The sequence below is a fragment of the Pyxicephalus adspersus genome, chromosome 9, assembly GCF_032062135.1.
Source record: "Pyxicephalus adspersus chromosome 9, UCB_Pads_2.0, whole genome shotgun sequence".
Taxonomy (NCBI): domain Eukaryota; kingdom Metazoa; phylum Chordata; class Amphibia; order Anura; family Pyxicephalidae; genus Pyxicephalus; species Pyxicephalus adspersus.
In genome coordinates this window covers 38398748-38423226 of record NC_092866.1, presented here as the reverse complement: position 1 = coordinate 38423226, position 24479 = coordinate 38398748, and the positions used below count along the sequence as shown (strand labels likewise).

Here is a 24479-nt window from a genome sequence, read left to right as displayed (position 1 = left end):
GTAATAGCTTGCTGTTAGGTAATTGTCTGTAGACCGTGTGTCTCCAGTTTTGTAAAAGGTGGAGTCTTGTGTCCCAGGTGTCAAAAACTTTAGATAAGGCCAGACAGAGCATCTCTGATATGTATTCTGAAACACATATATATATATATATATATATATATATATATATATATACAATATACCATTCTGTATAAAGTAATAGATGACAGCTTTTTAGCTGGATCATTATGGTGAGCATTTCGAGACCAATAACTGGTTTCCTAGGCTGCAGGGAAGCCTGGAAACCATATTTAGCTTGCCCTGGGAAACTATAAGTCCAAGACATACCTAGTTTGGTCTCTATGAACATCGTATTTTGTGGTGATAAATACTCTGGGGGTTGGCAGTTCATAAAACCCGTACTTATGAAAATATTAATAATGGCTAAAACAAGGGCATTTTGGAAGTGTCCATAATCCATGTGGCCACAGTCCCTCAGCCAGCCCCCACCCTGCTATCATTGGATGGTCACATTAGTCCCACCTCTGTTGTTGGCATATAAAAATCCATGTAAAGCTACGTACACACGGCAGATTTTTATCGCCCGATAATCGGCATCGGCCAAATATCGGGCGAAAATCTGCCGTGTGTACAGTCGGTGCCTTCCATCGTCCGAACGACCGACCTGCCGGATCCACGGACGATGGACGACGACCGATCCTAATGAAAGGGTAAGGGGGAGAGCGCGCAGCAGGGTGCCCTCTCCATAGAGCATGAACGGTGCTGTATGTACAGCACCGTTCATACATCGTGCAGTCCCTTGTCGTTGGAAAGGATCGTGAAAGATCCTTTCCAACGACAAAAATTGCAAGTGTGTACGCAGCTTAAGACCAGCAAAAGAAGCTCTCACTGATACCATCATGTTGCTAAGGACAACGTCACTGACACATTGAGCACTGCAGGGAGCCCAGTGACTCTGCCTAATAACTTTACACCGCAACCTGGACCAGGAGAACCAACTCTACCTAAGTATTATTTCACAGTTTTGCCTTTTTGTTTTATGCTGGATCTATAGTTCTGAAGCACTACTATAACATTGTGATTTCTGAGACATCCCTCTCTGGAGTGGCAGCCGGTGACCCTACAGAAGCAGAAGCACAATTGCGGTTGTAAAGGGTAACGGTGCGTGCTTCCGTCTAAGCATGTAGTGGCAGTCTACCTGTGATGGTGTGTTGGGCGTGATGGTTAACAGGAGTGGTTGGAAAGCGTACTGAGCGTACTGGCAAGTCTATGCGCAGGGGTCCGGGCTGATAGGGCATTCGTCACAACCCCAAGCATACTAACCAAACTACAAAGTGAGTGTAAAAAGTTTAGTAGTTTAGTTGAAGAGGGGCAGCTGGGACGAGCCAAAAACTGTGATTTTCACCCAAAACTTGTAAGGGGGTTTAACCCTGAGCAGACTGAACGTTACAGTGAGCAAATATTATATGCAATGTTATTTTATGTTGTTTTAAAAAATCCATACTGACTTACTTATTGGTATTTTTATTCACTTGGACTTGATTTGTAGTTCATTTCATGTATAACCAGTTTTATTAAAGTTTTTTTTAAGAGGTGAGGTATTGACAGAAAAGAATACCATTGACAGGTTGATTTACCATAGAAATGTGGGCAACATGAATTATTCTCTTCCAAAATATATTTTACTTGATGAGGCTCTGCTGAGTTTAAACATTCAAACATATAAGTAGATTTTTTTTAAAGATTTCTTTGCATGTAATTTGGTATTCTCCGCAAAGTAATTTTTATCACATTCACAAAGCAAAGTGATGCATCCTTTACAAAGTAATAAATCCCCTTGGTACGTGAACAACCTAAATTCTTTTAGTAAATCAGCCTCATTGTTATCTGCTAGGTATAGCCACACCTTTGAGGATCCTAAAATCCTGTCTTGAGAAAAGAGATTGCGTTCCTGAAATATTATGATCCTCAACACTACATTGATGTTTATTCCATTCTAAACAACAATCTGTATTTTGCAATCCTTTATAAGGGACGGTTGTTAATCACATCACTAGAGAAGCATCTATACCTCTCGTCAATCTACCCATTTCCAGTTTTTGACAGGTACCACGCCCCCTGACCTCATATCTGTCATTTCACTCACCTATTTTGCTCTTCCAGAAGCTTTTGGTTTTCAGTTTGTAGTTCTTGTACCTTATCTATTTGCTCTTGCAGTTTTCGTTGATACTCCTGCTGTGCCTCCTCCTTTTGTATAGAAAGCTGAGAAAATCTGCAAAAATGAACAAAAAAAAAAAAATCACAACATATTTCACATAGTTGATTAGGAAGGTATTCATATCTAGATATTTTGCCAATACACACTAGCTTCCACCATTCTGGAATGAGAAAGATAACACATTAGAAAACCTACATTCATGGACATAAACACAACCTTGTCATTTTAGGAATGCCAATGCATTATGTCCAAAAGGGATCGTTTGATACAAAAGTGGACATCAGAAAAAATACAAACCTACATAAAAGTCCACACTGTACATAGTTAGCAACTTCCACTGTGTCTCTTGGATAATAAAAGAATAAAATATATGACCAGTCACTTCTTTATGGTAAAGCCTAAAAATAAGTCAGCATCTAAATCATACTGAGATGACAGCGGGGGACTTTATCAGATGTAACCTCTTTTTGGGGTATGTTAACTATTAAGGCTGATTGGCATAAGGGGGATTTTTTATAAAACAATGTCTAGAACTAAATCAAAGCAAGTATTGGAGTTTGACACTTCTGTTAAAAAAAAAATTATATAATGATATTGCGTTTTTTAGGACCCTTTTAATATTAAAAGATGTAGTTTATACTGATTTTTTCATGGGTTTTTTTAAGCATATTGTTATTGAACAGACTGAGATTTCAGCTTCAACAGCAGCTGCTTGAGACAAATTGGCTATCCACTCAAAATTTATCAGCAGTTATGCTGTATTGCCATGCCCTGGAACTGGAAGTGTGGTGCATAGTACCCTGCACGCATGGTATCTCTTTGCCTATGCCTCTAGCTGAGGCCAGAGAAGGTTTTATCCTAACTTTTTTTATCAGGATCTTTTGGGATAACATTGCACATTGTGTATAATGAAAGCATTTTTAAACATTTGTAGTTTGAATAATTCAGAGATATTTCAAGCAAGCAATCTTGCAAATAAAGATATCCCAAAGCAGAAAAAGTCCTGCTCTCCAAAACCTGGGGCATTTGAAAACTAGCAAATACATAACTGGCTCATTAGCTATGTTTCTTCTAAATAAAAATATGTGTTTTTAATCGTTTTTGACTAGTGTTACCTAATGTATTGATTTCAGCGAGGCCAAAACCATTACATTCACATGCTATTCTGCGTATTTAGCCATCACAAGAAATAGATAATTCAATTTCGGGTAGACCCTTACCATTAGAATGCTAAATAGTAGTTCTTTTATGTACCAGGCGACTCTTAAAACTAGGTGTAAAAATAAGACAGTTTGGTGGACTAAAAGCAACCCAAAAAAATTTATTATAACAGTGGAAGGCCTATTGTGACAGTTGGAGCTTCTTAAAACAGTTTCAACTTCGACCAAAATCCAAAATATGTATTTATCATTTTAATGATTTATTAGTTTATTTCTTAATAATGAGCACGAAAAGGATAGTGTATATAAAGTAAATTTAATTAAAGAGAAAGCAGAGCTTACTTATTGCCAGCTGCCCTAAGAAAAGTCTTGGCTACTTATGGGATGAATGTTAGGTAAAATCTTTTCTCACTGTACTTATTGATTTATGCCCAAATTCTATACTATCTGCAGTTTAAATCACCTATTGGTTTATACCTATTTCTGCAAGATGATTGCTTAAAATATTACTTTGCAAGTATTGACAAAAGATTGATTTTACATGTGGCAGAAATTATTTTGCTCATGCCATGCTTTTTGCAAGTTGGTCTTCACTAGCTAAATGTCCCATCTGGCTAATGAACCATTTACCAGCCTCTTTGCTTTCCTACCTGTCTTGTAGCTCTCTATGTTCTTGCTTTAACAGCCTTATAGCACTTCTTCCTTTGCGTAGCTCTCTTTGCATACGCTCTAGCTCTCCTTCTTGTCTCTGTAGATCCCTGAGTAGGGAGTCATAACGTCCTTGTAGTTCTGACCGTTCTCTGCGCACACCATGCAATTCCAGCAATAATAATGACATGGGGGACTCAGTAGCAGAAAAGACAGGTTCGGTTGTAGGTATTAATGGAGATAGAATATTACAAGGCGTCTGAAGTGGTGTTGTGGTAGATATAGGAGATTGAAGTGAAGCAGTTGTTGCTAATGGTGATGAAGTAAATGGAAGGGCAGGTTCAAAGGTTGGAGATGCTATTGAAGTAGATGAAGTAAACATTGGAAACAAAGGAACAGAGTGTGCAATCTGTAAACATTTGGGATTAGAGGGAGTATTGGGGGATAGAGTTGTAGAAACATTGTTTTCTTTAACTTGTCCAATTGTTTTGTCTTCCTTTTCACCATCAAGCAGTTGACTTTCTTGCAATTGCAAGTTTCTGGAGGATTCCTCTAGATGTTTCTTCCTTGGTTCTGCATTGCCACCATAACTCTCTGTTTTGTTTTCAATTTTTCTCTTGTTGGCTGCCTTTTCCCCAGTTCTTTGTTCTAGTTGTCTTTTAAGAGATTGAACATCTTCAGAACTTTCATACAGTTGCCTCTGCAGAAGTTCCGCCAGCTTCATGGTTTCATCTAGTTTAACCTTTAGTGACTGCTCAGACATCTCTTTCTCTCTGAGCTCTTCTATCAAGGATTGCTCCTTTCTTGTGAATTCTTCTAGCTGTCTCCTTAGTGTTTGTATTTCATTTTCGTTGACATGAGAACTTACTGCTTCTTCACCGCTAACTTGAAGCTTTTTGGAGAGACATTGAGCCTGTTCATTTTTCTGCATCACCTGTTGATTTGATTCCATATTCTGCAGCTGCTTGTTTTTTGTATTAATTTGTTCCAAAAGGCATTCGTTATTTCTAATGATCTCTTCCAATTGTTTCTTGAGCATTTGGATCTGTGCACATTTGTTTAAATGTATTTCCATTGATTTGTTGTTGCTCTCATCAAGCTGCCTTTTTAAAGACAATTTCTCTCTTTCATGTTCCTCATGTTGGATTTTCCATGAGTGCTCTTGTTCAGCAAACTCTTTTAGCTGTCGCCTCAGAAACTGAAGCTCTGCACTGTTCTCCTCCAGTTGTCTCTTCAGTGACTGTTCCCTTTCCTCCAACCTTCTGTGAAGTAAAAAGTTCTCCCCACTTCTCTCTTCCAGGTATCTTTTTTGTGACTCAGTTTCTTCTAAACTTTGCTGAAGTTGTTTCTTCAAGGAATTAATTTCTTCTGACCTTTTTTCGATCTGTTTGTTAAGTGCAGTTTCAAAAGTCTCCTTTTCTTTAAGCTGTAATGTTAGGGCTTGTATTTCTTCAGCATGCTCATGCATTTTTAACTTGCACGCCTGTCTTTCTCGTGCATCTTCTTCCATTTGCTTGAGCTGGACCTTTCTCCGGCCTTCATTTTCTTCCAGATGTCTTTTTAGTAGTTGTAACTCCCAGTCACTTTCCTCCAGTTTTCTTTGTAAGGACTGCTGTTTCCCAACACTCTCATTTAGTTTCTTCCTAAGGGACTGAATTTCCTCTTCGCTATCCTGAAGCTGTGTCTGAAGAGATTGTATGTCAGCTTCGCTATTTCTTATCTTTCGTAATAGACTTTCTTCTTTCTCAACTGCAATTTGATTTTGGTTCTTGAGATTCTCTTTTTCCTTGGATATCTCATGGAGTTGTTGCTTTAATGTAGCTGACTCTGTTGTTAAAGCTTGCAGATCATTATTTTCATCTGCATGCTCCTTAATTTGTTGTTGTAAACTTCTTTTTTCCAAGTCTATAAACTGTCTCTTTAACAATTGTATTGATGCATCCTTTTCCTGAAGCTGTCTCTGCATGGATACCATTTTCTCTGAAATGTCTTCCTTCTCTCTGTATTGGGACTTTCTTTCTCTTTCATTCTCCTCCAACTGTCGTTTTAGTAACTGCTCTTCTTTGGTAGTTTCTTGCAATTGTTTCTGAAGAAATTGGATAGTTACAGTACTTTCTTCCAGTTGCCTCTTCACTAACTGCTCTATACCCTCTATCTTCTCTATGTTTCTCTTGAGTTCTTGTACTTCTTCTGTTCTTTCTTCAAGTTGTCTTTTTAACATTTGCTCCAATTCTTCTCTTTTTGTCAAATTTTGCTTGAGTTCTTGCACCTCAACTGATTTCTCTTCCAGTTGCCTCTTCACTAGCTGCTCTCTTTCTTCTCCTTTTGACCTGTTTTCTTGGAGCTTTTGAGCCTCCTTAGTTCTCATTTCCAGTTGATTTTTTAGAAGCTCTTCTATTTCTTCTCCTTTTTCTAGGCTTCTTTTTAGCATTTGAATTTCTCCTTTCTTTTCTTCCAACTCCCTTTCAATTAACTTTTCTAACTGCTCTCTTTTTTCCAAGCTTCGTTTCAGTTCTTGTACTTCTTTTGTTCTCTCATCTAACTGCTTCTTAAGCAAATGTTCAATTTTCTCTCTTTTCTCCAAACCTTTCTTTAGTGATTGTACTTCATTTGTTTTCTCTTCCAGCTGTCTCTTTACAAGCTGTCCCAACTCTTCTCTATTTTCTAAGTTTTTCCTAAGTAACTGGATTTCGCCTGATCTCTCTTCCAGTTGTTTTTTTAATAACTGCTCTACTTCTTCTCTTTGTTGCAAGTTAATTCTGACAGTTTGTACCTCTGAAGTTTTCTCCTCGAGATGCTTTTTTAAAGACTCAAATTCCACTGCATTCTCCTCACTTTGTTTCTTAATTGAGTTATCTTCTCGTTCTTGAAGATGCAGCTTTATAGCCTGCATATCTTTTGTGCTGGCTTCTAATTGCTTTTTTAAACAGAGTATTTCCCCAGAACTCTCTTGAAGGTGTTGTTTTAAAGAATGTGATTCTTTCATGTCCAATATCTGCTTATTTAATAACTGATTCTCTAAAGATTTCTTTTGAATATGTGTCTGATAAACAAAATTTTCTTTTTCTTTGTCCTCCATCTGTTTTCTAAGTGTCTGTATCTCATGTGTACGCAGTTCTATTTTGCTATTTAAAGACTGTACCTCTCTAGAACTTAATTCCAATTGTGTCTTCAGTGATTGTACCTCTTGTGTGCTTAGTTCCAGTTGTGTCTTTAGTGATTGTACTTCTTGAGTCCTTAACTCCAGCTGTGTCTTTAGTGATGTTATCTCCTGAGCATTAAGATCAGATCTTGCTTTCAATGACTGCAACTCTACAGTACTAAACTCAATTTGTGTCTTGAGTAAACGCACCTCACTAGTACTTGACTCCAACTGTGTCTTTAGTGAGTTCACCTCTCTATTACTCAGTTCCAACAATCCCTTTAATGACAGAACTTCTTCATCTTTTTGTTCTGCTTGCTTCTTTGAAGACTGGACTTCATTAGCACTAAATTTCAGATGTATGTTTAATGACTGAATTTCCCCTATGCATAATTCTAATTGTGTCTTTAGTTTTTGCACCTCTTCTGATTTTGATTCCAGCTGTGTCATTAAGGATTGCTTATCTTTATTAGTCTGGTCTAGATGAGTCCTTAGTAAATTCACTTCTCCAGTGCTTAATTCCAATTGTGTTTTTAATGTCTGTACCTCTTCAGTATTCACTTTCAGTTGTAACTTTAGTGATCCCTGCTCTGCAGTGCTTAGCTCTAGCTGTGCCTTTAAGGATTGGATCTCCTCAGCATTTTCATTATCTAGAGTGCGTTCTTTCAGTTGTTTTTCAATCAACTGTAAATTGTTGTTACGTTTGTTTTTTGTGATGTTCTTCACTTCGTTGGTTTCCATATCTGTGTTTTGTTCTACAAAATCATCTTTAAGAATTATCCTTTCTTTCTGGTTTATATCCCCATCTCCTTGTTGAGGATTTTTATCCACTAAACTGCCCCCTTCTGGTTCCTAAAGACAATAAGGAAGAAACAGAAAAATCAGATTACTAAAATCAAAGCTAAATTATGGGAAAAAAAATCTTTACTATATTCCACAATACCAATTATGAATGTAAAATCCATTGAAGGGCATAATGTGTAAACATGAAGGTATAAAATGTGGCATGCTTTGTGCTCTACGGCAAAAATGGGCATGGATATAAAATGGCCAATGGTCATAAATTGGATGTGGTTACAATGTGGGCATAGTAAATGGTAAGGTTATTATCACATTAAAAAAACCTTACTGTTTTTTCATGTATGTGAACCATACAGAGTTCATTGTAAAGAGAATGTAAGTGACAGGGCCAGCAATTACCCTCTAACTTACAATTGGATAGATGTAATAATAATAAAGGTTATGCATCAGGAAGGAAGGTGAGTAAAGTTGGGTACCACATAGAAAGGGATTTAGTTTAAGCACCAGGAGTTTAAAGTTAGGCCCTAGGAAGGGTGGTAAAGATTAGGCACAATATTGAAGTATTGAAATATATTGAAATATTGAAGATGAGGCACCAGGAAGGTAGAAAATATTGTTAGGCACTAGATAGGTGGAACTGATGGGGATAAGGTTAGACAGACTTGTGGTTGCACTCTCTTTGAGGAATCCAAGCCATCCTGTGGCTGGGATTTCTCTTAAATCTACTTCCTCATACTTGCTGCACGCTGCCCTCAGATTTATTTGCTTTCTCCTGGGCCCAAACAATACTCTATATGCAATCTGACTGATTCGTCTACCTTTTATGTGACCATGATAATTCTTTTATATCTTTTCTGTGTCACACTAGGCAGTAAGAAAAGAGACAGGGAACACAGTATTAAAATTCCTGTGAGGGATCTGTGAGTGAGGATTACTGAAGAGGGGCCCCTCAAAAATACAGGGCCTAGTGGAACTGTTTAATTTGTCATACTTTAAGACCACTCCATGTGCACCAAATGCCTTTTCAAACCCATAAAATTAGTGATGACACCATCACTGTGGTTTATATATCTTGTGCAGAAAGAGCTGTCAGAGGAACCAAGTATAACCACCCAATAAAGGCTGCCTGCAGGAAATTAGAGGAGGTTGCAGATACAAAATCATCACCCTTCAAAGAAGAGAGAGTAGCAGTGGTCAGCCCTTATTACAAAAAACTCAGGCATAGAGGCGGTTTCACACTGAATTACCGCACATATTTGCCAGAAATGTACAAACCACATCAAGATTCAACTAAAAATACAACTCTTGTATTTGGACAACATTCACTACTAATGTTTTAAAGGCTTTGATAGAGCACAGTACAAGGATCCCTAGCTGGGTTTAAGGATAAAGGAGCTTTAATCAAACCACTGATACAAAGATATTTTAAACCACACTGATTTCCTAGGCATAAAACTTTCCACTTGACATTTCCTCTTGATAAATGAACAGGTAAGACAAGGTATACATCCACTTTTCTTTCTATTCTGTGTTGCCATTTGGCAGATACTTTTGTATTACTTTTGCAATTTGGCATACAGGTAGTCCCTTGGTTACATACGATATAGGGAGTGTAGGTTTGTTCCTAAGTTGAATTTGTATGTAGGTTGGAACAGGTACATTATTTCAATAGATGCAATTAGGACAGATGTTTTATCTCAACATAATCTTTGGTAGCGTGGTGTCAGTTACTGTAAAAAAAACTTACTGTGAGCTAATCACAAACAGAAACTTTTTGTAGCCTAGACATTAATTAACTTCTGGACCAAGCTGTGCTTTGATATGCAAAAAGAAACAGCTGCACAGTTTGTCTTTGTCAAATAAAGAGATACAAGATGTTACATATCAGCTCTACTCTTCAGATCACCCACAACCTCAGCTGTGTTTAGCAAAAAAAATTTCTTCTGCAAGTCATGCAAACCACCCCTCCCCCCATCCAGTCTCTGTTCTGCACACTAGCAAGCAGGGAAGCCCCTTCGTATCTAAGAGCCATCCGTGTATCAGTTGTCCTACCTGACTACCTCCAGCTGTATTTCCTAGCAAGTTAATGATACAGATGTACCAACACACATGAACCAGCTGCCAGAAAAAAAAAGCAGAGATTGTAGTTGCATACATATGCAAATGCACATCATGTCAATTTAAAAAAGGGGAGTTACTTTCCCTAGATGTTGTAATTGTTGTATATGTGAAAAACTTGAAAACCCAATAAAAAAATTTGAAGAAAAAGGGAGAGAAAACTTACTGGAATTTTACCTTATGTCTCCTTAAAGGTACAAGGAGAACACTCAAGAGATCTACCTTTATTGAGTATACTATTTAGAAGTGCTTAGAGTAAAAAAACAATTTAAACTCGGATTGAATCCAGTCAGATTAGTTGAGAAATTTGACTGGACTCATATTTTTCATATGCATATTTTTCATATTCATATTTTTTAAAGGAATTTTTCTTACTTTTATTTATTTGTCAATGTCAGATATAGTACAGCTCAGTGTACACAAATGTTCAGATTAAGATCAAACCTGGTCAGATAAATTGAGTCAATATTTGTATTTTTTATTAATGAGCCATACTGTTGTGTATACCTTTATTTTGTGATGCCTTTTCAGGACAAAAATAACTTTCAATTGCATTTTATTTAATTCCTCTATTTAGGAGTTGAATTTTCACTTACCTCTCGGACACATAAGGCTTGTGCCATTTCCAAGACCTTGCCTATGTGTTCTTTTTGCCCTGTATGATATTGTACCTCCCTTTCAGTTTCTGAATTTCCTCCTGTCAGGGCTTGCAACCTCTCTCTGAGGATATGATTTTCTTTTTCCAATTGCAACAGAGTCTGTGATAGTTCTGAGCTCAGGTCTAAAACTAGCAAATACAATGGCAGTAAACAAGAAAGCTTTTCACAAGTATAGCTTTTACAATATTCCATTAGAAACAAATATTTAAACAAAGCAATCATAAAAAAAGATTATTATTTCTTTCAAAATAAATCACATACTCTTTTTTTCTTTCTCATAACATAAGTAACCATGAATATGTAAATATTATATATTTTTAGGACATTATAACCAACCAAATGTGTTCAACTATTTTGACCATTAGACCCCACATGTGAGCTCTGTTATTTTTGTGGTGCCCAAAAAAACAACAACTCAGGCAAACCAAAAGCCCCATGGATTAATTAGTTCACTATATTAAATAGCAATTTACAATGTGAGCTGTTCAACTGTGCATTACCCATAACTTCCTTTAATGTCTGTGAAAATATTTGTACTGCTTACTGTCTTTTTTAAGTTCCACAGGCACTCTGGAATGATGCCACTATAATATTCAATAATAATAGTAATAAGAAACATAACCATACAAAAAATGTAAAGCAAGCTAAAAGCTTGTTCTAATGAAAGGGCAGTTAGGCCTCCATGGGCTCTCAGATCTTATGAGGGCCTATTATAGCAAAAACTGTTGTATTCTTAGTCAGTGCAGTTATTGTTCTATGCTTCCAAAATTTGCATTTCAAGGATCATATTATAGTCCCCTGTTTCTGGTAAATTAAAATGTCTAATGTTGCTTCAAATCATTAAAGATTACTATAGGGGCTTATAATACTTAAAAAAAAATAATTCAGCACATTTAATACAATTAATATTAATTTTATTATTATTATTATTAATAATAATAATAATAATAATAATAATAATAATTTATATAGCGCCAACATATTACGCAGCGCTGTACATTAAATAGGGGTTGCAAATGACAGACGAATACAGACAGTAACACAGGAGGAGAGGACCATGCCCCGAAGAGCTTACAAATAATGACTGTTCCACACAGCATTCAATTAAATTTGCTCAAAAACCTTATTACCACATACTTTCTGGTTCTTGCTCCTGTTTGACCCAAGCTTGCTTTCTGATAGTCAAGGTGTCTCTCTCCCACTTTGAGATGATCTCTGTATCAGCCTCATAAGTTCTCTCCCAGCCTTGAGTTGCCTCCTGCCTAAGTTCCCGGATCTCTTCAGCCAAAGTTAGGTTGTCCTGGAGTAGACAGTGCATTCGTTGACTTTCTGTATCTCTCTCCTGAAATACAGTGTTAGCTTTACAATATATTCAGTATATATATATATATATATATATATATATATATATTCATAACATGATACATACTAATTTTTTGAAAAGTGTAGACACATCTAGATGTATCTTACCATTTCTAATCTTTTAACTCTCTCTTCAAGTGAGTGTTTTTCTCTCTCACACAAGCGCAGTCTCTCAGAACGTTCTCTTTCAGCAGCTAGCTGATGTTCTAACACCTCTTTATCTTCCATCAGACTTCTAGAGAATTCTTTTTCTTCCTGTAAGGAGCAAGGAAAATCCACATCAATACCTTTAAACATACCCCTAGACTTACTTACACTATGTCACAGCGGGCTTTTGAAATTCCAGACCTGCAGAGATCGTTGATAAAAGTCCATAGTGCGTAGCCTTTCTGTTAGAGTGCACACTTGTGCCTCAGACCGTCGTGAGCGCTCTCTTAAGGCATCAAGCTCATCACGGTAACTACGTGAGAGAGCAGCTGTTTGCGAAAGCTCACGAACCTGGGGAATGAAAAAAAACATTTAATGACTAGCAAAAGCTAACATCAAGTTACAAGACATAATAATGGTGGACTCTTGCAATCCTGGGATAAACTCATGAGAATTTCACAAGTACCTAATGCCAAAATGCACAGCACTATAAAAAACTCATCATTTCCATTAGAAGGCACCATTCAACAGTTTTGGTAACATATTGACAGTCCCAGTACTTTAAGCCGTAATAGTGTAGTGAAAAGGTTTGGCCTTGTCAGTCATGAGTGTTCCCCAAATCAGAGCTCGGTGAACCTGTTAAAATTTGAGAAGTATGCCATTCAGTAGGTTTAAAATATAACCATCTAAAGTGCTGTGTAATATGTTTATTAATATTATTAAACAAATAAAAAAGTAAAAAAAAAAAAAACAAATGACCTATGCTATAAATTGTGTTCACACATTTACTAGTGGGATACAATATATAACAACATATCAAAAAGGGCAACACAAGAGATAAGTTTGTTATGACCTTTACGTAAAGCTAGTGGTCACAATACAGTATATTAGTCCTGATTTTTTTTTAAGTATGGTAATTTTGCAATGTCAAAACAGAAACATCTAATATACATTTGTTTACAAATGTTATTATTGAAAGTTTAACAGTAAAGATATAAAACAATAATGATATGGTTAATCAAGTTTAAAGTGCTAAAGACAGAAAAAATGGATTTGATTCAATGAGGGGAGTGCTTGCTTAGGGTGTAACTCACAGCAAAACTATGAAGAGCCCCACAAAAGGGATGAGGGACCCATGAACCAATCACTGGATTCATGGGTACCAAGGGTTTTTTTTAGAATCAGAGGACTGAAGAGCATATGAGGGAAAAAAAAGAAGAGGGGGGAAATAATTAACACATAAACAAAAAAAGGAAGAGGGGTTTATTAAAGGGCCTTGTTTGCGGGTTTTTTTTTTGCAGAAATTTGTTTTCAAAAGTCAGCTGTTCCTTTGTGTGTGATTTATCCATCAGCCCTTTGAGATTGAATTGATATATGCACATCCTACATCCTATTCTTTTAATAAACATACATTTTACTGAAGCATCTTTTACAATATATAGTAAAAAAAATTTCATGTCAAATGTATCACATTGGCAGTGAAAAAAGAGGATATGTTACTAACATAAAGGACTTGGGTGTGTAGGTGACTAAGCTTTGGGTAGAACACAGCCATGCTGGTACAAACATGCACTGCATGTGTCATCACATTTTATGCAGCTCAGAAATTACTCGTATACAGTAAAGCAATGCCAAGTATGCCATCTTTTCTTATAATTTATACTTTTATTATTGCAAATAAATGGTTAAAGACAACCTACCACCATCATTTAACAATAACTAATAAAAACCATTATTCAACTGTTTATAAAGAATGAAGAAATAACTTCTTTAATGAAGAAGACAAAATATTTCCATCTTATGTATTTATGGGCAGCATGGTTGGCTTAGTGATTAGCACTCTTGCCTTTGCAGTGGTAGGTCCCAGGTTCAAATCCCAACCAGGTCTCTATCTGCAAGGAACTTGTAAGTTCTCCCTGTGTGTACTTGGGTTTCCTGCCACATCCCAAAATAATCAGCTTTGCCTCAAAATTATGAATATTACATTAGACTGTGAGCCCCTTTGAGGGACAGTTAGTGATATGCCAATAGACTTTGAATGCATAATATGTCAGCCCTATATAAAAACTGGCTAATAATAATCTATTCCACTCCAACATTGCTGTGGTGACATGGTCACATTGTAATATAAGAGCCAGTGCATCACAGGGAAGTTTCCAAAGTTTAGATGTAATGATGTATGTTTCTCATCAGATATCCTGTTTAAGATACATTACCTTACGATACATCTAAGTCTGTTAAAAGACAGTTATCTAGGGCCCACAGGTATTCAACACTGGAATCTTAAATGTATATCAATGATTATGCCTTCTTCAGTATTAAAAAAAGAGGGCATAACCAGTGAGATAATAAAGGTGTATATGCTAAAAGAATTTGGACAGAATTTGGACAGTTCACCTATAAAGGTGAGTTATAACTCTGCAAAGAATATTTCACTTATCTTAATGAATTTAGTGAAAAATCAATTTCTAGACATTTTTGTTTGTTGAAAATGATTGGATGATTTAAGTCAGCAGCATATTCTTTGTAGGATGATATTTCCCTGTTCTATGAGAACAGCCCGATTTAAAGTGAACCAGTGATTTGCCCATTTAGGGTAAAGCAACAGGTTCCCTTTAATCCCACCCTCTCTAGCAAGACATGCAACATGCTCATTATTTTATACACTCATTCACTGCCGTATGCCCTGCTATAGCTTACATTTAAGAGTGTAGGTGATTGGTTAAACATTGTCAGGCCATTACTGGGTATTTTCCTTGCTCTCATTACAGCAGTAATGGAGCAAAGGAAAATGAATAGAACCAGGAAGGGGGCATTACTGAAAAAAAAATAATGTCTAAGCTATGCTATCAAGACCCCTGCTCCCCATTCTGTATTATAGCTATGCATGGTGTCCATTGGGTAATTTTTATTATTATACCAGTAAAAAAAATAAAGTAAAAAAAAAATAATTACAGCTACAACATATTAATTTTTGAATGACGGGACGGAACAGTAAAAGACAATGTCTAACGTATAAGGTAATGTTATAACACATTTACCTGCTGATGCACTTTTCTCAGTTCCACCTCCAGTAATTGAACCTGCTGCTGACTGTCCATTAATTCCTCAGACTTCTCCTCCCTTTGGAAGTATAAGGAGATAAAATATTACAAATGTAATTCTAGGGTACATTTTTAGAACTGAATTGATCAGGTTTTTTTGGTGGTCTCTGACATTACATCTATGGACAGTATGTCTTTACACCAACTTTTTACATGCTAAAAAGAGTTTTCTGCAAATATGGTAGACAAGACTTGCTCTAGTAACTAGCAAACAGTTTTTTGTAAGGCATGTTACTTGTTAACAGTTGTGTTAATTTTATAGCAGCTTATATGTAAGTAATTGCCTACAGTACTCTATCAGCCTCCTGTTATTCCCCATACAGTAGAATGTGGACTAAAAGAGGAAGGGGCATCATCAGGAACAAACCAAGCTCTGTTGCATGCAAGTATCTGAGAGATGACCACTGCTGTTGCTTTTTAATGGTTCAATCACAGGCTTTAAAAAAGAGGTATGGCAGCGTGGCAGTGTGACTACAATGTGTATCTTCACATCAGCTTAAAAAATGTGGTCACCACCCTGGCTGTGATGTCAAACAGCTTCAATATTTCAGCATATATAAATTTGGCTATTTAAAGTTTGGCTTTGAGATAATCCAATAAACCTATCTGCCCAATTACTAAAAATATTTATTTATGTGTCTCTTTTTGTCATACACTATATTATAATTATATCCTATATTATACTTACAGCTCTTGACGTACACGTCGAAGTTTGCTCTGTAAATCAGCAATGTGCAGAGAGTGATTCTGCCAAGCATTGGGATCAGTTATAACTGTCTGGGATACAGCTTGTAATTTAGGATCACTAGGCCTGGTTTGCTGGTCACATCGTACTATAGACAGCCGCTGGAAAGAGATTAAGAAGAGAACGTGAGTTTTGGTCAACCACTGTGTGGAAAGACTTGTAATCTTCTAGATCTAATAAAGAACAATTTGCACCTAGGATGGCTACATGCCTTATTTTCAGTATATATGCAGAAAAACAATTTTGGTTCTTCAAACAGAAACATGACTTATCTGGTGGCCATGCCTGGTAATTTTATGGCTGTGGTCCGATTTTTGAACTTTCTGACATGCCCTATAATATACATTATAAAAAATAAAAAAATATTTATATAAAAATAAAAAAATTATCTCTATGAATATGGATATTTTAATTTTTAGTTCTGGATAGACTGTAGAAACCCATGCCAGATGTTAATTGCCTTCCTGTTACACATTTCCTGTAGTGTCTCTGAGAAAGAAAAATAAAGAATAAAATTTCCCCAATGGTAACAAATAGCAGGATTTTTTTACTATAGCCTACTCTATCCATAGCTGACAAATGTTTAGGATTTTGATACTATTCAGGTACTTTTGACTTCTGTACTCTTTGGTCCTTGTTTGGCACAGTCTAGTACAAATACACCTGTCAGTTAAGTACAGAGTCACTTTCTCTACACCTCCACTACTTTTTTATTTTCTTACTAATATTTATTTTTTATATTCATTATTAGATAGAGCTTTCTTTCTAATCATGTTATATTTGCCCCTCCTGGAGCAGGCACAAGTATATTATATATACAGTATTTATAAAGCGCCAACAAATTACACATTTCTACAAAGTCCATAGTCATATCACAAGCTGTCCCTCTAAGGGGCTCAAAATCTAATGTCCCTACCATAGTCATATGTCTAAGGTCAATTTTGGTTGGAAGCCTATATTTAACATGTTTTTTTTTAACCTTCTCCAACCTAAGAAGACATTTTTTATGCTAACATACACTCAGGAGAAAAGACTCAAAATAAAAAAATTTAAAGGAAAAAATAATAATAAATATTTTATAAGATTTGGAAGTCTGGAGCTCTGGTTTTTTCAGGTGCATGATAACACAATGCCAAGAAGGAAAGACATCACCAATGATCTTAGAGAAACAATCGTTGCTACCCATCAATCTTGGAAAGATTATAAGGCTATTTCAAACAATTTAGAGTCCACAATTCCACCATTCCACAATAGGAAAGAATATTCATGAATTACAAACATTCCTGACAGTTGCCAATTTTCCCAGGAGTGGACTTCCAAGCAAACTCACCCCAAGATTAGATTTTGCAATGGTCATAAAAAATCTGTGCAATCTCTAAAGGGAAAAAAATATAATCTTGATAGAAGTTCTAAACCTCCCTTGCAGTACAAAAAAATGAAAAAATGTGCTTCATTGTTGCCTGTTACCCAAGGCATGGCCATTATTCACCTTGTGTTCTAAATGATACCCATCAAATAGATGGAAATAAATACATGACAGAGGTTTATACCATTCCCATTCACATTAAAATAAAACTTTTGGCACTGTCAACATGGTATATAGTGATATTTTATTATAATAATATAAACGCAATTCAGCAGAGCTGCCTAGTCTAATAAAGTTGTTTCACTATAATTTAACATCTGGCCTGTGGATATAAAAATGTATATAGATGATTTTATATTAGAAGATTTGTTCCTATATAATCACATTTGCCTTTACCTCCAGAGCATCATCCCTCTGCTTCAGGATGTCTTTCAGATGAGCACAGAGTATATGGACCAACTCTTCCAGGTCAGAGGGAGAGAGATCAGACAATTCTGACCCAGGCAAAGACAATATCTTCTGAGGGTCCTGTGTAATCTTTACATAAAGAGGAAAAAAGTAGAAGTATATATAGGAAGGGTGGTATAATAAAGTTATAAATATATATAAATTTGCTGATACAGGTAAAGAGTTATTATAAAAAAAAAACTCCTAAATTTTACCTCCTGAATTTTCTCAGCCAGTTTTGTTTGGAAATCTAAAGTTAGACTCCGGATTGTACCAATTATCTCTTCTCGTCCTTCACCCTGTTGGATTAAAAAAAGTTGTTAGCCCTAGGATATGAGAATAGGTAATTTAAAAAAAAAATGCAATAAAAAGTGTATACATGGGCCAGCTAAGGTAAAATCATCTCTAAAAACAATAGCTATGCATAAACATATTGATTCAATTATTATAGGCAAAGCCATGCCCCCTTCAGATTGTTATCCCCTTATTAGTTAAAAAAATAAATTACTGGAATTTTATACATTAAAGTTGACTATAATTTAACATCTGGCCTGTGGATAAAAAATATATGTATATAGATGATTTTACTAGAGGGACTGTAGGTTTGTTTTTAAGTTGAATTAAGTGGAATTTTTAGTAATTTAGTATCATATTAGTAGGTAGTGAGGTGTCAGTCACTGTAAAAAGTCCTCACTGTTAGGTATTTACAAACAAAGGAAACAAAATGATGGAGCCTAGACATTCAATAACCTCTGGAGCAAGCTGTGCTTTGATATTCAAAAAGAAACAGATGCAGAGTTTGTCTTGGTCATTAAAGAGTTACAAGATGTTACAGATCAGCTCAGCTCTTAAGATCACCTACAACATCAGCTGTGTTTAGCAAAGGATTTCTTCTGCAAGTCGGTGTCAGTATGTTGGATGTCCTTAACCTGGGACTACCTGTACTCAAGTGTCCTCATGTAAAGTGTATTGCAAAAATTTGACGTCTGGGACAATAATAAAGTTTGGTACAGTTTACATGAGGATACAGTGTCATCCACTAGTGGTAAACAATAATGACTACAAGATAATTTAAGAGCAATTGAGCCATCATAACCATTTTACAAACAAAAAATACTTTAATTTTTCAAAAGGAGAAAAAATAGATATACCCCCAGATCCCATGTGATTTAATTTGTTTCCCTTTTTCCCTAAAATTCCTTTTATAAAATAACTAAAGATGGATGCATTTATTTGTGAATTTTATTGGCATATCTGTTGATTACTGTTTTGATTCCTAGTAGTGACAGCTGCATTTTGTGCCCTAGGTTTATACTCGAGTCAATGTAGCTTCCCTGCTTCTTCAATTCATTGATTCATTGGTGCCTGTTAGTATTAAGCCTAAACCCAAGATTTAAAACTGAATGGCATTTCTGGGATAAATCACTTATTACAGCTGACAAATAGCAGGTGCAGTGATCTCATGCTGCAAAGAAATGCAAATTCCATCTCTACTCTAAAACTTCAGTTGTACACACTCCTCTGCTGTAAAAATCGATTTCTTCTGTTTCACTTCATCTTCTTAGTGTGCATTAGAAACAAACTACATAAATACCATGTACTTGCACCATTTTTAACAATGCATGATGTGGTTGTGGTTGCACCCGAGTCATGCATTGCAATAAAATGTATGTAACTGCAACACACAGCTTAGTCCTGACTTCATCCACTTGTCTGAAAGACATAAGATAAACATCAATCATACATTTATTTACCTGAACAGCAGCTCCTAATAAAAGTGAAATCAGCTTTTCCATTTCTTGTAGAGAAACATCTAGAAAAAATGGGTCAACAGGCTCCGTTATCTAAATCCAATATTTAATATAACAATAATATTACATAATAATATACATAATAATATCCTACAAAATGCATCCCAAAGACAACAGAAATGTCTTTCAAATGTAAATAGTTAGAGACAAACAGCCTACAAGGTTTTTTAAAATGTTAAACCTAAGACTTAAAAAAAAACCCTGTGGTAGGCTTTATTTCATTACCCACATTTTGATTAGCATTGTCACTAAATATAAGAAAGGTAGTGCGTGTACTGGTCATTTATTACACTATGCAATTGTATTACAATTACATTCTGGATCAATATAGTAGTAATTACAATTTAAATTGATTCTTGTTATAAGCTACAAGTATTGAATGCACCAACCACTTGTCTGAAGAGTTGAAGCTTTGCTGATCTCAGCCATCCAATAATGTGCAAGCAAAAAGTTTTTTTAATATTTCCTTGCATGTGATTGGGTATTTTTTGAAAAGTGAATTTTCACTTTATTCACTAAATCACTAAATATAATGTCTGAAGCCAATAAAGTTTTACCTTATTCACTGAAATGAGTTAAAATTGACATTCCAAAGTGAACATGCTCCCTTACTAAATCAACATCTGTTACCTACAAAAAAAAGTGTTCACCTATTGAAAGTCTTTGTTTAATTGTCATGAAACACTGAATTGCATTGTTTTTTTTAGTCTGCTGTGTACACATGACATGTGTCAATAGGAGGATGACACATGTCATATGTACATAGCAAACAGTTGTCAAGATTTACCATGGAAAGTGTTTCTTTTGTCTGGTGAAGGTCTCAATAACCCAACACTGTGATACATTTTCAAGGAGGCTGCTTTATGTCTGTTTGCTGCATTGTGTCAAAGTTTTTATATCCTTTTTTCTGTGACACCTATTTTTTTCGTTTAACTATTTTGTATGTAAATTCAACTGTCCTGTACCCTGTGTATACCCCAACATAAGACACAGTTATTAACAATTATTATACGCCTAAAGTTATGCCTGAAAAAGCTAATCTTCAATAGTATATATAAATAGTGTTTAGATATGAACAGATATATTAGAAGCACAAAAAGGTTGGCTGACCTGATAGTGGATCCTGAACTATAAGTGGTGTATCTGGGAGTGGCATCAAAATCATCTGATGGAGCTCATCCTGGAAACATGAGGTCATATATAATTTCATGTGATCTATTCACAAATATGTGAAAAAGCATAAAACACCATGACAAAGGTATGAAACAAGCAACATGTAGATTATCTAATAAAAAGATTCCAGCTATCTGGATTGCACAGAGCACATGAGAAGTTAGACAATGATATGTGTAGAGTAAAGGGTTCCTTGGCAAACGTTATCATGAACACAATGGTTATGCTGTATGTGCATTATTTCCAAGACAACTAACATTGCTTTGTTCTATACTGTGTATTTTAGAAGTTACTAATGTTGCTGAATTGTTAAAAATACTGTACACTGGCAGGTTGTTTACTGGGACAGGCAATGTTCCTTCTGCAATAAAACATACTTACCTACCTGTTCACATTTTGTTGATGCGCAGCTCAGTGTACAATGTTCGATATCCTGGCATACCTGTGGATTCTGGAACTGAATAATCTCCTGTGCACATGTGGGGGTATATGTTATTGTTTTTTTTATAGATCATTACAACCTGGCTAATCAACCTGACCAAACGCAAAGAAGAAACAAGTGAAGATGGCGGCACCTACAATAAAGCGCTCATAGGTCTGTTTAAAAAATTGTGATCAGATAACTTTTTTTATTTGATACTAGCTGATTACCCGGCGTTGCCCAGGTATTTAATTATTGCAATCTTATATTATACAGAAAAAGGAATCAAATAAAGCTATAGTGATTTTCTTGTCTACGGTGTTGTTTCATTTTTTTGCCTTTGGTTGCACTCGGCCTTACGTTTTCTCGAAGGCATTATTACAGGCCAGAAATTTGTAAAAGAGTCCAAAACAAAAGTATGTTAAAATATAAGCAAAAGACATGCTGTCACTGAGCAATACACACACATACATACATACATACATGCAAATATACCTCTGACATATACCACAGCGCTGTGCAAAGATCAAGAGTCATATGTCTAGCAATTTTGGTTTAAATGTCTTGATGCGTTTCCGAGTGATGGTGGAACATAGCAAGTTTGTTTGAAATGTCTCTTTGTTTTTTCTAATGATCACATACACACTTACATACATACATACATCCAAATATAGCTCTGACATATAGCACAGTGCTGTACAAAAATGACTGATGCACTCACATGTGTCTCAGTCATATGTATGGCAAGTTTGTTTGAAATGTCTCTTTGTTTTTTCTAATGATCACATACACACTTACATACATACATACATCCAAATATAGCTCTGACATATAGCACAGTGCTGTACAAAAATGACTGATGCACTCACATGTGTCTCAGTCATATGTATGGCACGTTTGGTTGAAATGTTTCCATGTGTTTTCGAGTGATGGTGGAACATATATAGATACACACATGCATACGTACAATTTTATATATATATAGATAAAACAGCAGCATTTAAAAATTAGATTATAACCAATATATAATGTTTATTAATCCTTTATTCTATTCACAATTTCCATGACAGTCCTCAAATGCAATGAATTCTCAAAATCAGATAGATTTAATTTATTTGATGGTGTGAATTTATTGAGTCTTCATTATTAAAAGAATATTAAACTCATATATTGGTTTTACTCTAATTTTTACTTGCCACTGTTTTATACCAAGTACTAGAATTGCTGCTTTTTATTCTACAGTTTAGGATTTTGTGCACGTCTGTACACATTTTTATATAAAAACATATTTGCTGAAATTACATAACCTGTTCCTACTGCAGTAAAGAACATGTCTGGGCACAATTTTTATATTTTACCTTTAGTTCCACATTAATAGCAAACCTCTTCACAGCTTTATTTCATTTACACAATGGCTACACAAGTTTGGCGAGACATAAAAGACTGAGCTAGATCTTAACCTATTACCCAACAAAAAAACTTTTGTAGACTATACTATAACAGGAATTACCTGGTAGTATGATCGTAGTCTCCATTTGAGGCCATGCAGATCCACATTTCCATGGTATGGACGTGAATCCCTAACAAAAAGAAATAACAAAGCTGTATCGGTTAATGTATTTGCAAATGTTTTGGTTACATAGTTGGACAGATTAAAACAAGACACTTTCTTTGGCAGGGCATTTCACTGTTAATTTCTAATGTGACCGGCTGTTCAATTTCACAAACACCCTCTTTGTTATTGTTTGGCTCCTGGGAAGGTATAGCTCTGGACAATATACCACGTTCAGTGCGGAAATGGATAGATGTTTGTTTGTTGGCAGCAAGACGTGCAATTATGCGTCAATGGATACAACCTCTTCCACCGTCCACGGAACAAGTCCTCTCATCTCTCAAGGTTTTGTTTCATAGAGAAATGTTGGATGCTCAATTACAAGGAGACACCCTGATTACCCGCTTTTGGCAGCAATGGTACCGTTTTTTACTCTACACATTCACCAGCTCAGAATGCACGTCAATTCTTGAACCATTCAGATATTCTACTTGGTACATCACCAATATTTCTGACTCATAATCAATAGTTTTATTTATGGACTCCAATGGCTGATTTTTTTTTTTTCTTCTTGTTTAAAATGGTATAAGTGTTTCTCCCCCCCCTCCTTTTTGTGTCATGTTACCCTACTGGTTTTGCTTGTTTACTTGTCTCTGTATATTTGAAAAATTTAATAAAAACATTTTGAAAAAAAAAAAAAAAACAAGACACTTTCAGGTTCAATCACAAGGAAATAAATAAACACACTAAAATCTGCATATATTAAAGAGAAACCCGTGTGCACGGTTGATGCAGAGGAAGGGTAAAAAAAACTTATAAAACATGGTTCAATTTACTCTAAAAAGAATGTTCTTCCTGATTCCCTAGTAATTGGATATTCCCTGGATCAACAGTCTCTGGTATCATTCCTTTTTAAATGTAATAACGTTTTATATTCTGTACATCTAAAATGCATCCAGATTTTTCTGAAAATTATCTATTGACTTTGTTAAACTCTATTCCATATTTTATATAGGAAGCCTATCCCATTGTTTTTAAGTCCCTGTGAATAACCCCCTTATGTGGAGAATAACCTCTGATTAGGACCTGCACCTATGCTATGGAAGTAGTTCACACTTGGGGGGGGATATTTGACTTTTGTAAAACAGCCCAGTCTGTGACTGCATTTGGGCAATTTCTCTTCACATCCTTTATTTGTGACACTAGGAAAAACATGAACAGGGAACTGGAGAGAAAGACAGCATTTAAAAACTAATAAAGGTTCTAACCATTCCAATATTTGTTCAAAACTAAAAAGATATTTTGGCTTAAGAGGGCTCATAACAGAATTAATATACTATTAGTGCTGTATGTTTTTAAACTAAGTCTTTGAATTAGAGAAGAGAAGTTTGCTCTGACATGCTGCAAACATTAGAACCCTACAGTATGCAATCTAATCTAATTTAAATACAGGTAGTCCCCGAGTTAAGGACATCTGACATATGGATGACTCCTAGATACGAACTGAGTTTCTTTGTGTGACCGGGTGGGGGGGAGGGGGTGGTTTTCGTGACCTGCAGAATAAATCTTTTGCTAAACACAGCTGAGGTTGTGGGTGATTTTTTT

At 35.6% G+C, this 24479-nt stretch overlaps 1 protein-coding gene across 1 annotated transcript in view; it reads right to left on the bottom strand.

Annotated features, from left to right (window-relative positions):
- Positions 1–24479, bottom strand: part of LOC140337701 (uncharacterized) — a gene marked incomplete in the record, with an annotated part of 58574 nt that overhangs the window by 16286 nt on the left and 17809 nt on the right. The window contains 13 exon segments of the mRNA XM_072421502.1: positions 2147–2272; positions 4029–8020; positions 10684–10874; positions 11884–12088; positions 12217–12363; positions 12457–12606; positions 15297–15378; positions 16048–16205; positions 17867–18007; positions 18133–18216; positions 19672–19730; positions 20839–20908; positions 22833–22902. Of these exon segments, the coding sequence (XP_072277603.1) occupies positions 2147–2272; positions 4029–8020; positions 10684–10874; positions 11884–12088; positions 12217–12363; positions 12457–12606; positions 15297–15378; positions 16048–16205; positions 17867–18007; positions 18133–18216; positions 19672–19730; positions 20839–20908; positions 22833–22902 (5475 nt within the window).